General features: G+C 32.3%; 2 protein-coding genes across 4 annotated transcripts; one reads left to right on the top strand and one right to left on the bottom strand.

The window, feature by feature from the left end:
• Positions 1-5,680: 5,680 nt before the first annotated feature.
• LOC117915596 (protein slowmo homolog) lies at positions 5,681-8,718 on the top strand. Of its 3 annotated transcripts, XR_004651419.1 has the most exons (4): positions 5,681-5,787; positions 6,856-7,395; positions 8,132-8,381; positions 8,475-8,718. XR_004651419.1 is itself a non-coding variant. In XM_034831192.1 (3 exons), exons 2-3 carry the CDS (start codon positions 6,879-6,881, stop codon positions 8,534-8,536), a joined length of 579 nt encoding a protein of 192 aa, XP_034687083.1. In that variant the 5' UTR covers positions 5,681-5,787; positions 6,856-6,878; the 3' UTR covers positions 8,537-8,716. The 3 variants fall into 3 exon arrangements, 2 of the variants coding, with proteins under 2 accessions (XP_034687083.1, XP_034687084.1); XM_034831192.1 differs by lacking the exon at positions 8,132-8,381 and having other exon boundaries at positions 8,475-8,716; XM_034831193.1 differs by lacking the exons at positions 8,132-8,381; positions 8,475-8,718 and having other exon boundaries at positions 6,856-7,737.
• A 3,196-nt stretch (positions 8,719-11,914) lies between these two features.
• LOC117916385 (zinc finger A20 and AN1 domain-containing stress-associated protein 8) lies at positions 11,915-14,704 on the bottom strand. Its single transcript, XM_034832352.1, has 3 exons — positions 14,594-14,704; positions 14,393-14,471; positions 11,915-12,868 (listed from the first exon to the last, which is right to left on the bottom strand). The coding sequence occupies exon 3, from the start codon at positions 12,853-12,855 to the stop codon at positions 12,337-12,339; it is 519 nt and encodes a 172-aa protein (XP_034688243.1). The 5' UTR covers positions 12,856-12,868; positions 14,393-14,471; positions 14,594-14,704; the 3' UTR covers positions 11,915-12,336.
• Between the last annotated feature and the right edge of the window lie 988 nt (positions 14,705-15,692).

Below are 15,692 nucleotides of genomic sequence, written 5' to 3'. Positions count from 1 at the left end.
TATTACAGGCTTACATGTATATAGTTAATGGACCTTTTAATTATAGATGTTTAATAGGGCTAGACAACATAAAAAAATTATACTAAAGGTGAAGGTGAAGTTGGGTTGGTAGTGAGATATTCTTTGTATACTTTTGTGCATTTAATCTCTAATCCATGGTTTTCTATTGGCAAATTTAGAGTGGGTTAGACATTTTTTTAAAAAAAATATTTTTAGTAAAAGTACTTTCTTTAAAAGTATTTTTGAAAGATTCAACTATCAAGTGTTTATAGGAAGCACTATAAATTATTTTTAAAATTTTTAACAATATTTTAAAAATTTTATCAAACATCTAATTTTTTTTTTTTTTCAAAAGGTCTTTCTTTTACATTACAAGTGTGCTGATATGATTGTCAAATAGACAATAAATATCCTAATCAATTAGGCTATAAATATTCTAATTAATTTTTTTTACTTATAAAAAAATTGAAATAAGAAAGGAGATGATCGATTACTATTAACAATCGATGTTACATTGATCATGGGCTTTGAAAAGAGCACTTATAGTCACAACCTTGGCTTTAATTAATATTATTTTGATCAATTAGGATATCATCATCTCATGTAAAAATGGATTAGCGTTCAATGAAAAAGGTTAAATCTTTTACAACATTCAATATTAAAACTAATTCAAAGTTTTTTTTTTTTTTTTTCTTAAGCATCATTTAAGTAAGGTGACATTTTTTTCCGATAACATGCACATATTAATGAGCATGTACAAATGGAAAGAAATAAAATGGAAAATAATTATATATATAAAAAAAAAGACATGTTTGATTATGTACCTTTAAAAACTATTTTAGAAGATAAATCACATTGTATTGAGATTTGTTAACCAAATCACACATATATGAATAGAAATATAAAAAAGAACATAAGATTTTTAACGTAATTCAATGATAAATGTGATTCATATATTTACAAAGTGCATTAACACTCAACAATACATTAATAAATAAAAAATAAAAAATGAAAAACACTTAGATGCTATCCCTTTCAACCCCTGCAAGTTGATCAAATAACTCGACCCCCAATATCCCGAGCAAAATGTAACAAAATCGATTTAGACTTTATAATTCAACAAGATTTTAGATGGATGGTTTGATCTAACTAGACTTCAAATTGATATATATGGAAATGATTACTCAATTAAAATTAAGAAAGAAATGAGATATTGATCCGTGGGCAATCTAGCTACTTGGAAACAGCTCCAAATTTTACTAACAAAATCATCATTGGTGTGTTGCAAAGGCATGCAAGTTTGTAGGATCCATAATTACAAATCTTCAACTTAGCTTCTTCATCTTCCAAATAACAATGTCCATGCGCATGTGCCCTCTCTCTACGCAAAATCCTCATTCCACAAACCAAGATACATATTAAAAGTGATTCACCATTCAAAAATATATATTATTATTATTATTATTTAATTTGTAGAAATTAATAATTATTATAATAATCATCCTCTTTGCTCTTTTTCTAAACATTATGTTTTATATATTTAAATTATTATTTTTCTTTTTATAAGTTATGTAATCCTAGTGGTCACCAGGGACATTTTCAAAGACAATTACCTCAAGAATACAAATATAATCTATGGAAACATGAATGCAAGTTGGGCTAGAATAGAGAAAGCTTGTGTACAACTTCCATGTATCTCAACTGTATCTTATTCATGATATATATACCAATTGAATGCCTGTATTGTTAAAATAATTAATGGAGTATGTCTAAGGCATGTGCATGGCATTGTCTTGATTTATGCAAAATAACCAATTAAAATAAACAAAAATGCATTTGAGAATGATCATATTATATACATATATGGATCCTAGATTGGAGGAAGTAAGAAAATGTCTTCTAATTTGAATTCATTCATTCATTGACTCACTACAATTTCTACTCATCTTAACACATCAAGATCTTAGTGGAAAATAGTATCTTAATGGCCAATGACCTTAATCATTTAAATATGTTCACATGGAATGTGTAACAAGGCAAATGTCTCTTCGTTCAGCTCATGCTTCAAGTTGGGCCTTCCACTGCACCAGTGGCCTTGGGCTTGCCCAAGATGGGTTAGTCCAATAGCAAACCCATTTTTGTATTGAGGTAGAGGCTAGGCCTTATTTAAGATTATACATGCATGTTGATAATGCTGATGAAAATTACTTCTCAAATATTCATTGACTATTTTATGTTGATTGGAATTAATATTAAGCATTTTATTGCTAGTATTTATACCCAAAATAGTTTGACAGAATCCCTTATTAAATACCTTCAATCACTCTATCCTTATGAATAAAAACCAAATTACCCACTTCTATTTAGAGACATCTTAATAGTATTAAGATAAAGTCTAGGCCTTGTTTAAGATTACTTGTTATTTTTTACTTTGGTTATAAGGTGAGAATATAAATGAAATTACCATTTAGTAAGGGCATATAGAAAAATCATCAAATCAATCAAAAAAAAAAAAAAAAAGAACTGAATATATGTAAGTTGGGTTTTTTTTTCAATTTTTTTTTTTTTAAATCTATTGGTTCTATTTGATCAAATACCAAAATATATATTTGGTTTTTGAGCAAAAAAAAGAAACAAGTAATTTAATAGAACCAACCAAAATATAATATCCCTTTTTCTTACCTTGGTTTGTCCTTAAACTCACCATAACCCATTTTTCTCCTCTTCTTTCTCACTCTTTTAACAACAAAAAGCTTTTTTGAATTATGAATATCTATTTAAAATATTTTTATTATTTAGTAAGATTTTAAGTTGAATTATGATATTTTTGAATTGTATTATACAACTTGTATTTAGTCATTTAGAGTGAAAACATTGTTTTTTGGTTTTCATATATATATATATATATATATATATATATATATATATATATATATATATATATATATATATATATATATATGTATCCAAAACAATCTCACTATACAATTTTGTTTCTTTTTGTATCCAACAAAAAATTGTAGCTTGCATTACTTAGATGAAACCTGTTCTTATGGACGTACATATGATTTTAATACTTAAAAACTAAAAATAAAAATCCATCTTGAAAACTTTAGCAAATTATTATTCTTTTACTATATTCGACATTCAATAAAATAATGAGATCTCAATGAGTTATGTACAAATAATAAAAAAGGGCAAGAAAAAATATTGTTATTAACAATTTTGCTTTTCAAGTGACCTTTGAAATTATAAGAAATAGTGAGGATTTCAAACCACAAAATGTGAAAGAATGATAACATGAAATGATTGGTTGAAATGAAAAAAGAGTCATGCAAGTAGATCGTTAATAAAATGAAAAGTATTTAGAAGTATAGCCAAACACCTAAAAATGTAAAACATGTTAGATACAAATGAATTGATGTATGAAAGCACAATGCGAAAAATGAGATCATAAGATCTAAAGAGTGATTAGTAACTTAGGATTTCTCATAAAGACCTGATATTGCTTATGAAGAAACATATTTTCTTAGCATGGACACAATCACATTTTGAGTTTTTAACTAGTTTGGAAATCTCAAAAAGATTGAAGATGCATTTCATAAATGTTTATATGGATATATGAAAATCCTTGGGATTTACATTGTCTAAAGCTAATAATGGAAAGTCTTATAGCATGTATTCAATTAAGTTACCATGATCCTTATAAATGAATAAAACAATTTGGATGAATGTAGTCCAATCACTTTAATGAATGTTTATTAAAAGAAGGATATGTGAATATTAATCCTATATGTTCAAGAGTTTTCATTGAGAAATCATAAATCATATTTACAATTATTGTAGTGTATATTGATGACTTAAATCTTGTTGGAACTTTTGAATAACTTACAAGAACAACAAATTATTTGAAAAAAAAATTTGGAGCAAAAGATTTTAGGAAAAAAAAAAAAATCTTAACTATTCAATCAAACATTTTTTAAATGGAATTTTAGTACATTAATCAATATGTATAGAGAAAATCATAGAGTATTTTTATATGGATAAAACACATCATTTAAAGTTTTCTAATAATTGTTTGATCACTTGAAGTGAGAAAAAGACTTATTTTACCCTCACAAAGATGGTGAAGAATTATTTGGTTTTAAAGTATTATATCTTAGTATTATTGACACTTATGTATCTTGTCAATTGTATGTGCCTAAACATTGCTTTTTTGGTCAATTTACTAACAAGATATAGTTGCGCTCCAACCTAAAAACATTGAAATGATATCAAATATATATTGTGTTATATTGGTGTAAGAACTAATATAAGTTTACTTTATTCAAGAAAATCGAAGGTTCAATTGCTTGGGGATGTAGACATTAGATACCTTTCAAAACTAAAGTTAGGTCATAAACATGATATGTATTAGTTGTAATGGTACTGTTATTTCATGAAAATCTATTAAATAAATAATGATGACCATATTTTCAAATTATTAAAAAATATTTGCAATTCATGAAACAAATTATAAATGTATATGACTAAGATGTATAATTCAATATATGCAAGAATCATGTGGACTATCTTTGATCAAAGACAACCCAATATTATTATATGAAAATAATGTTGTATGTACTGCACAAATAAAAAGGTGTTATATTAAAGGAGATAAAACCAAATACATTTTATCAAAGTTCTTCTATATACTTGAATTCCAAAAAAGTGGTGAAATTAATGTTTAAAAAATAAGTTCAAATAATAGTCTAGCATATTTATTCATAAAGTCATTGTCAACCTCAACATTTAAAAGGTAAATACACAAACTTGGAATAAGTCAGTTCAAGGATCTTTCATGATAAATTAGTATGAGAATATATATCAATACGAGGAGGTTTATAAAATGATATTAATGTATTGTACTTTCTTTTTTCTTTATCCGAGTTTTATCCATTGAGTCTTATTGCCATGATTTTTAATGAAATATTCATAATAGTTTTAAAGCATTAAAAGAATTTTGTAATATTTTTTCTTTGGATTTTTTTTATTAAAGCTTTAATGAAGCATATTCATTAATAAATATTATAAATGATGAATATTCATAATATTGGAAAAATATTATAAATGCATTAATAAATATATTTAATATAATGATGAATGACCACCACCTTCTCCTCTCTTTCCTTCTCTTTCGTTTGCACATTTATCACATTTATTCTTTCATTTAAGCTTAATTTATGGTCTCATTAAATAAAATATCAATTAATATGCTTTTGTATTTCTAATTCTTTTCTTTTCTCTATTTTATTTTTGTTGCATTTATAACACTTGCTTTTAATAAATTAATCTCTCTCTCTCTCCACCATCTCTATATGTGGCTATCTAACAGATAATATAAATATCTTGATTTTACAAAATTATGATCCGAATATACGAAGCTGGCCCAAATTTAGTGCCAAATTCTCGGTCCAGACCCGGCCCAAAAATATGATGGGCCGGTGGAACTCTAGGGTTTACAAAATTATGGTCCGAATATACGAAGTTGGCCCAAATTTGGTGCCAAATTCTCGGCCCAGACCCGGGCCCAAAAATATGATGGGCCGGTGGAACTCTAGGGTTCATTGGCCGACTTAAAGAGGACAATTCGGTCTTAAGAGTACAATTACAATACAGCATATATTGCAGAAATAGTTAGCACGACGTACATCGACAAACAGCACCAACGTCTTTGACCATAAAATCGCTCCTCCTTGTTTCTCAGTCTTTCTCCGTGATCAAAGGCGTTTCAATCTCTGCAAGAAGGTATGTTTACGTCTAACCTTCTTCTTTCTCATGTATGTAATCTGCTTTAATCTTCAAACCTTGTGTTTGGTTGCTGAGAAAATCAAAGAATATGAAAGAAAAGAGAGAAATTGTAAATGAATTACATGCCCCAGCTAACCCAAATTGAAATGGATCATAACGAAATGGTAAATCTATGATGAATTTTAGTTTCTTGTTTCTCTTTCTTACCTTTCAAATCTAATTAAATTTGCAGTTGCTGTGGATTTGATTTGATTCTTTCTTTTCTTGAAAATAATGATGGGATTTTAGGTTTCTGTCGGACCCATCACTGGTTTTGGGTGTCCGGAGCAATATTGTTTATTGTAGGAAGCTTGAAGTTTCTGTAACACATATTTGGGGTCTAAAAAATGCTTTTGGAACCTGGTTTTAGTGTCTTTCTTAATGGAGTCATTCGATTTAGATTTCTCTGTGACACATTTCATGTTTGGAAGCTTTTTTGTTGTATGTTTGTTGGAGGTGTCCAGTGAAGATTTTCCCTTTTAGCAGTCTCGTTTCTATGGTTCTGAATCAAGGGAATCTGAAGGATAAAGTCATGATTTCTGGTTCCATTTGTACAACCATTGCGAATCATGGTTGTCATTTTGTCCTGATCTCTTGTAACTCCTTATTTGGAATGTTTTATGGTGAGCTATACAACAAGGTACTAATTGGAACCGGTTCAACTTTCAGTATAGGAGTCTAAATATTTTGAATGGTCTGCAAAATCTTGTTAGAAGCTCCCTTATAGGATTTTTGGAGTGGTTAGCCTCCATTTAAGGGCTGGTGGGTTTTTTGTCTCTTTTGTCTTTTGTTGAGAGGCCTTCGTTGCCTTGTATACTCTTGTATGCTATGCGGCGTTTTTGCCTTGTGTTAATATATGTGTTTACTTATAAAAAAAAAAAAAAAAAAATCTTGTTAGAAGCTAACGAATATATTCCTGGTTGTTTGTAGATTTCATTCAGGTTTGGAAAGAAAACGAAACTGTATCTTATTATTTATGTTTAATTTATCCCTCTTGTGAACATACTCTGGTATTTCTTTCTCAAGGAAGAGAGCATTGGAAGAACATAATGGTAAAAGCATATACACAAGAGCATGTCTACAAGCACCCGTGGGAGCGGGTGACATCTGCATCTTGGCGAAAGTTTACTGATCCTGAGAACAAGCGCATATTGTCTCATATTGTTGAAGTTGACACTCTGAACCGCAAGCTTGACCCTGCGTCTGGGAAGCTTTATACCACTCGTGCTATCACTGTCCATGCTCCAGGGCCATGGTTCATTCGCAAAATCATTGGGCAGGATATTTGCCATTGTGTTGAATCGACCATTGTTGACGCTCAATCACGATCTATGCAACTCACCACCCGCAACACCAGTCTCCAGAAGTTTGTGGAAGTGGAGGAGAAGATCAGATATGAACCCCACCCAGATAATCCAAATGGGTGGACAATTTGCCAACAGGAGACTAGTATTCGGATAAAGCCATTGTCAGCACTAGCATCAATGGCAGAGAAGGTGGAGCAACGATGCGCTGAGAAGTTCTTGCAGAATAGCGTCAAGGGTAGAGAAGTTATGGAAAGGATCTGTAAGTATCTTGAGGCTGAATCTCGTGGTATTTCTATCTAAATTAATTTTTGAGTTTCTACAATCCTTGCTCTCAAAGCATGTAAGCCCTTTCTGAGCAGAACATAACAGAAGGATGTAAAACAACAGAGGTTTGATCTTGGATCTTTCCTCTGGATTCACTACAATTTTGATGTAGTAAAAATGTGATTTTTAGGCTTTGTATTTGTTGCCTTTATTTCTTATCTAATTTTGAGATTTGGGTGACTCTGGTTTATAGTGGAATATTGGCTTATGTTTGATTGTTGTGACACTAACTTATGAACATATAGAATGAATCACCAAAGGTGAATTACATTTGCAAGGTTAACATACTTTAAATGTTTGAATTGTTGATGCATGCTTGCTATCTTGTAATTGAACCTCCTGCTGTTGGGGGAAAAGGCGCATTTCTTGTTTTATGTCGTAACTTGGAAGAGAGGTGTGCCTCTGCAGTTGGTAAAAACTATACAAGTATATATAGATATGATCAGACCCTGTTAATTTTTTAAACTTTCTCCTACTCATCAAAGGGAAGAAAGAGGGGAAAAACCAAATCTTCTAACAAGGTATTCCTTATACGAGCTAGTGCAGCTGCTTTTCTTTTATCTTTCATGTGGAAAATGTAGTCATTTTTTTGTATATTCAGAACTACAAGAAAAAAAAAAAGATCCTTTGGATACTGTTATATCATGGTTTTTCTGTTGGGATTTCATCAGAAGTAGGCATTGGTGGTGCAGTTCGATTCTAAAGGATACCTATAACTGGGCATACATCAGGTATCTGACCCTGACCAAGTTTACCTCTACTAGATATTTCAACATTGAACATTCTATGTTATAATAGAGATTTAAGTGCAAAATTTTGATGGAAGCAGATATAGTTAACTTTCTTTGTGATGAAGCATTAAGTGGCTCATTGTTCTTGAAAGCTATGCTTAGGATGGTTCTATGCCGAGGGCCTTGGACGGTATGGGTTGCAGAGAGCTCTTTAGAATTTGTATCTGTAATGAGTCGGAACTCTTAAAACTTCAATTGACTTGAGATATCTATTCTATTGTAGCCTCCATGGATGAAGATACACCAAAAACAAAGAGAAGACACCCCAATAGCTTGGTGGTTTGATCCTCTATGAAGCATCAGTTAAAAATAGTGGCTGTACTGCAAAGCAGGCCTGTAACACAGAGGTCCCTATTGTGGGAAAAGTGGTGAAAAATGGGTTAGCCAAATTCACAACCATATATTGCTTTCTTTATGCTCTATGTAGCAATACTCTGATCAGTTATGCAAACTTTGAGTTTAAGTTATTAAATGGATTTAACACATTTAGTAAAATAACTTAAGTCAAAATAATTAATTTATTCTTAATATTTAATTTTTTTTTTTGTGTTATTTATTTATATCTAATGAGAATATATTTAATAATTATGATTATATATTTATGACATATTTTTTATAAGTATTTTAAAATTACCTTTTATATCTACAATAATTTAAATATAAATGTTTAATAAATAAATTTATTACTTAAAATTAATAAAAATAAATATTACAACTAATAAGGGTAAATATGTTAATTTAATAACTTTAAATAATAATTTTTAAGTTAATAATTTAAAATCAATTTAATTTAAAGTCAACTTAAGTTATTATTATTATTAAGTTTTACCAAAGACCGAAGCCAACAATTGCTAACTTTCTTTCAAATGAGATCGGTCGCATGGCCAATCTCATCCACTGGCATTATTCTTTCTTTAAACCACCTTCTCTTGATGTAGAAAATTGTTTTTGAGGGAAATTCAGAATTAGCTCTATCTTATCCAATGGAAAACTTTCAAGTTCATCTTTAAGCTTGATGGTTGAAGTTGTAATGGCGGTTTCCTGTTTGTGGTAGTCAAGCATGTTGTTTACTTTAGTTAGCTGTCCTCTTTGAGAGTGTCTATTCTACTTTAGTCTGTTAGGCGATAACTGCCAGATTTGAGTATGGAAAACTTTTGTTGACCTCAGAAAAGCTATTTTGGGAACTAAATTATTGTTGCATGTAAGAAAAAGTGCTACAAGTGGCCAAAAAAAAGGTACAGGCTTCATAACTTCAGAGCACTCGGTACAAATGTTTCTTTAGCCTAGTAAATATTTGTATATCATATGCTTCAGTCTTGACTCTTTTGGAAAGGCGTATCACAGTCTAAAGCATTTCCCTAATGACAGTGCTGCCTCTTTGCCCTTCCTTCCTGTATAAATTTTAGGAAATATTTCCACCCAATTAGGCTGCGTGTTTCTGTAATGGCCCCACACCCTCATGTAGACATATTGTGGATTTTAGGCCTTGGCTCTGTATGGCTTTAAACACGATTACGTGATTAAAATGAATCATTACATGACAAAAGCTTTTAAAGTAACCCCTTTCCTCTCTCGCTTCCTGAGGTATGAGCCGTTTCCAAAGCTGGTCTTAGAGCTCCTTTAAGGCGTGTGCAGCGCCTTCAGAGGAGATTGTAATGCATGGTGAAGCAGTGTTGGAATAGAGAAGGGCCTTCACCAGAGGAGGAAATCACCCATCATCTTTCCTGTATCTGAAGGTTAACCTTTTCCAACCGTGGCCTGATGCAACCAGTGGGGTGATATCTGACTCCAATCATCAAAGCTCAGCTTGGAACCTTTGTGGGAGTTCTTATTAGCCAAAGGAAGTGGCTCAATTTGACTTGAGCACTTCTGTTTCTTGACCATATGTTATATATGAAAGACCCTACATGAGCTTAGCTCTACACAAAGTCCACTTGGGAGGGATATTATACCTGCAACCCCCTGTAAGAACTGCTTCTGCAACACTTTGGAACTTCATTCAGTTTGGGTTTCATTTCAACATTTTATCGCATCACTGAAGACCGATGAAAACAGAGAGAGCATTAACAAGTGAAAACAGAGTCCAGCAAGAGCAGATGCTAAGGGTAACACAAGCCATAAACACTGGAATGAAATTCCATGACATTAATAATCAAGCATAAGCAAGAAGACCTTCACTGCTAGTAGGCAATTTACATGGGTATTTAAGGTTTGATACAGAAAGTGGGCAAAGCCTTTTAGGTTCATAATTGGCTTCTAAGGATAGCGAGGCATTAACAAATATGTTATTATTTTAGAAGGCTTATTAATGGTGGGTCAGAGGTGACTGACATTTGGTATTCATCACAAATCAGCCAGCAGAACAAGCAATTTCCTAAAGTAGAATGTCATTAAAAAAAGAGTTATCTTAATAATTGAAGGCCTATGTGCTCTGGCATACAAATACAAAATTACAAAGGGAAAAGAAGGGCAACAATCTAAATAGTGACGTCCAGTTCCAGAACATCAGCGTAGGAATTCAAAGAGAGCATGAGCAGCATGGAATTCAAAGGTGATAGTGATATGGAAACTAAACAAATGCTCAATTTACTGCAAATTCAGTCATGAATCATGCAAGACTTCATGCAACTAAACATTATCTGCAGCTTAAGGCAGAGAGTCGTTCTCTAAGTCGCTTTCCTTTTTCTGGAGGCCCTAAAAACATATCATGAGAAAATAGCCTTTTCAAGTTGGACCCGCAATCTCAAAATTCATAATACATGTGGGATTTATTCAACTTTCTACAAAAATGCTAGATATTTTCTAAAACCATGAGGCTACATAATAATACAACCAAAACAGGTGAAATATCCTCTTCACTGTGCTGAATGTAGCAGTCCAATAACTGACCATCCCTATCGAGCAAACCCCACATAAAATGGTGGGTTTCTGAATATGTTAAGCCACTGCATCACAGAGGATCTTGCTGCAATACAGTAGCTAAATTTTGCAGTATCTAGGAAATTTACTGCTCTATACAAGTAATTCTCAATACATAGAAGCAACAGCTTAACAAACCTGCACAGAACCAACCCACACTTCCTACTTCAAATGCCTAACCGATTAAGACCCCCACCTCCGCTACCATATCATACAAAACTGATATTTATGATAACTGATTATGACCACCTATACTACAATATAATACAAAACTGATATTTATGGAAAGGTTCACAACTTTCCCACTCTCGTAATCACTACTCTCCTCCAATGCCTAACAACAAAAACCTCAGAGAACAGGCAGCAAGTTGGACTTGTCTTAGAACTTAAAGCAAATTTAGATTGGCTAAAATTCACATCTATATAACTGAGCTCCTATACTATCCAAACTACTGGACACCAACCAACTCTCAAGAAAGAAAAAATAGCAGTGGAATGCATACACACCCCCTCCATGAAGAGGTGCAATAAATACCAGATGCTATAATGAGAAGATCCTAACCTACCGCACACCTGAACATAACAGCAACTAGCAACAATACTACAGGACATGAAATAAGCAAAATGTTCTACTCTTTAAAACCTTGTTCTTGTCCAAATACAACTATGGAATATCCTATAATAAATATGTAAATGCTAACAAGAAAATTATATTGGTGATATTCAACACATTAGAGTACTGCATGGTGCAATTTGATATGTATTACTAGAAAGATACCATGAGAGCAGAAACATAATTTACAAAGATAGCCATGATGATATCCATGGATGTCTTCCATATCATTTGGGAATTGCACATACCATTTTGAGATTTACTACTAAATAGAAATGCCATTTGAACCAGAATGACATATTACAAACCTAACCATGATGATGTCCACCAAACCAGCACAGACAAAGACTTAAGAAACAGGTAGCCAATAAACAAATCTCGCCAATCACATGGAATATAAAGTTCTTCAAACTGCAGAGATGTCGGGACTGTCAGGCCTCCAAGGAAATACATCAATATAAAAGAACACCTGATAAGATATGCAGCCAAATCATCAGAAATCTCAGGGATGAAAAGACATCATATTCAGTTCATGCACTTCATCCCATCAGATTTAGATTTTATCCAGCTTTTCTGCCTTGACAACAGGGTTGGCTTTAGCTATCGCATCCCGTGCAGCAGTGCGATAATCAAAAGGGCAGTCATGTTTGTCTGAGTAGCGGTGTGTTGCACAGAAAAGGTGACCGCATCGACAATTGAATCCTGTCAAACCAACTCGTTTCTTGCAGGTGCTGCACCGGTTTGGACCCTCCTTTGGCTTGGCCTCGCCACTCCCCTCAGAGCCAAAAGAAAAGGATGACTGCACAGAAATGATCTTTGGCTCCTTTGCATCAACTTGCACATCCACAGTGGATGCAATAGCAGGTTCCTTTCCATTGTTGCTTGACGATCCATTAACAATGCTGTCTATGGATGATGCAGCAAGTTTAGCCTGCTCTTGTTTCAACATCATATCTTTGTGGCACTTGGAACACATGTTCATAGTTGCCGGGCTTCCAAAGAACCCACAATTGTTGATGCACAAAATGGGACCCTCTGGATGAGCTTGGCATCCAGTCTCATCATGATCCATTTTACCAACTCTCCTGCATCGGAATCACTTGAAATTCCATAACTCCAAAGAATAAAAATAGACTAATAAATCAACAATGACAGAAAAAAAAAAAAAAATTGATAGGAAACAATGACAGAAAAATTCCCAAGCCTCCGTAAGTTCTTTTTTTAGGTGAAACTTTTGTACTTTATTTTATTTTATTTATTTATTCATTTTTTTTGCCTTTTTGTTCCCAATGGGACTTGAGCCTAGAACCTCCCAACTCCTCACTAAAACTCCTAACCCACTTGAGCCAGACCTCAAGGGCATTCAGCCCTTCATAAACATGAATTTGACATCAAATCATCTGTAGGAACTGATGTTGAAGAACTAGATACAGGGAAATAAGGATCTACAAGTGAAAAGCTAATGCAAACCTAAAAAAGAATCGCACTATACATTTGCACCACAGATTCTCCATATAGAGATATGAAGTAATCAAAGAGAAATTGGGTGGTTATGGTGAGGTAGATTTACATGAATACATTCATACTAATAAGCAAGCAAAATTTTTGGATGACCAGATCCTCCATAGAGAGAAATGAGGTAATCAAAGGGAAATTGGGTAGACAATGTAAGATAGAAATTCTTCTTTGTTCTAGCCTCCAGACATATTTTAAGAATAGAAGAATCAGGTAGCTCTGACTCTGTTTATGTAAATAAACAACCATCCCTGACCAGGTATAATTGAGTTGAGAGACAGGCTTACCACTCAACTTTGGTAAACCAACCAAGAGATGGAAATTAGTATGTACTTTAAAAACAAAATTAAACTTACATGCCTAATTACTAGAAAATCTAAATCAAATGCAACAAAATTGATGAATCAAACTGCAAGGAAAACCTAACATTCCATCATATAAGGGAAAAAAATATATGCAACTGTGAGTCCTATTTTTTCGCCATTCTAACTTTGCTCAACCATGCTAAATGATTGTGTTAAGCCCAACTCGGTAGACAAACTTGTCCCTCTAGGTATTAAGTTGTTCTGGCTGTCAATAATCTAAACCAAGTTCAGATAAATGTCATTTTCTCATCAGCCCACAAAATAATAAGGAATCAACTTTAATATCAATTCTTTTCCTTATATCTTGTCACCAACCAAACAAAGCACAGAAATGAACACTTAACAAACACCACCTATACCAGTACCAGTATAAATTGCACCATCTACAGTAAGACAACCTTACCAAGCAATTCTCCCATAATTTAATGTGAAATCAATGAACCAGACAGACAAAAAGGGTCCCAAACAGAATCATCACATCAAAACATCCCAAACTTCTTCTCCGCAAAATGCTTTCCAACCATGAATAACTTAAGGACCATTTCATTCCACATATGAACTGCAAGAAGACCCAAAACTCTCTACTTAAACCCATTAAACTATACTCAAACTTCCAAACAAAAACCGGAAAAATAATTAAATTTCGAGATATTACAGCAGAACATCCATACGCTAACCAAAAAGCCCCCAAAATTTACCCACAAATACGTGAAACCCGAAAACCCTAACCTGTTTGGCAGAGAAAGATCCGTTCAAAAAATCGGTGCTTTACACCGATCTCCAACCCTAAAATCGCCTTGGAGGAGCCCTGAAACAAAACCAAAACGCAATCAACCAATCAATCCCGAAAACCACCAAAAGTCAAAAACAAATGCAAAAAAGAGAGATTGAACCCCTAAATCAAAGAAAAGGAGGGACAAAAACCCTAACCCAAGAGAGAGAAAGAGAGAGTTATAGAGAGAAGAGTTTATTCTCTCTCTATCAGAGGGCGTTTGGAAAATATATAGAGGGGAGAAGAAGGAAATAGAGGAAAAGAGAGACGTTCTTTCTCTGCCAAACAACGCTCTTTACTGATTAGGAGGTCATCGTGGGCAATGAAATTTTTTTCTCTTTTTGCCCTCGTTTTTATCTTCTCATTTCGGTTTTGCCATTAGCCAATGGAGGAGGCTCCATATATACAAAAATGTTTGTTCCCATATCGGTTTGAACACCTGTATTATAATTAATAATTAGATTGATTTTAATTTTTTTAGTTATATTTGGCGAAAAATATTTTTTAAAAAAACCATTTTCTTAAATTCTTATGATGAAAATAAAGGTTATTTTAAAAAAAATTAAATATTTTAAATATTACTTTAAATATATTTATGAAAATGCTCCTTTTTAGGTGAGTGGTTGCGAGTGGAGTTGAATGGAAGATTTCCTTTTATCTTTATAAGATGATGATATGTGTAACTAATTTTTAAATTTATGATTTGAAAATTTTTTTTTATGCAAAAATATAATATTATTTTTTTATTATTTACAATTTAAATCATGAATAAAAAGAAGAGAAAATGTCTCATTTAATGTTAAAACAAGTTGTAAACTTAAATTTCTAAGTCCTAAATCAAGTGGATAAGAAATTTTCAAATAAAATTAAATTTGAATTAAATTCAAAGAATGATGTGGGTACAATCTTTTGTAGTATTCTCTATGCCGAAGAATATAAATCCCCTAATATGATCACTCGAGCTAATATTGATTCAAGGGTAACAAATAGTTATTCGTGAATCAAAATATATGATCAATAACCAATGAATATTTGATCTTGAACAATTTTTGACATGTAGAACTTGGTCTTTGGCCTTGAAAAATGAAGAAAGACGATGTTTGTTTGTGTTTCAAGCATCCTCTAGAAGCTTGCAAAGAATTTTGGTAATTTTGATAGAGTTTTATCCATTTTCTATTTTAGAATTTTCTTCTTTCTAGAGTAGAGGAAATATTCAATATAAATTGGGATGGTGTGATTTATCTCTAAAAGTTTATT

Source organism: Vitis riparia, chromosome 6 (assembly GCF_004353265.1).
Source record: "Vitis riparia cultivar Riparia Gloire de Montpellier isolate 1030 chromosome 6, EGFV_Vit.rip_1.0, whole genome shotgun sequence".
NCBI lineage: Eukaryota > Viridiplantae > Streptophyta > Magnoliopsida > Vitales > Vitaceae > Vitis > Vitis riparia.
The sequence above is the reverse complement of the archived record's forward strand: the minus strand, read 5'-3'. Positions and strand labels throughout refer to the sequence as shown.

Coding starts and splice junctions, on each gene's coding strand:
- LOC117916385 (XM_034832352.1), bottom strand. CDS start 12,855: ATGGATCATGATGAGACTGGATGCCAAGCTCATCCAGAGGGTCCCATT.
- LOC117915596 (XM_034831192.1), top strand. CDS start 6,879: ATGGTAAAAGCATATACACAAGAGCATGTCTACAAGCACCCGTGGGAG. Junction 7,396..8,474: donor AGAAGTTATGGAAAGGATCT/GTAAGTATCTTG, acceptor ATTCTATTGTAG/CCTCCATGGATGAAGATACA.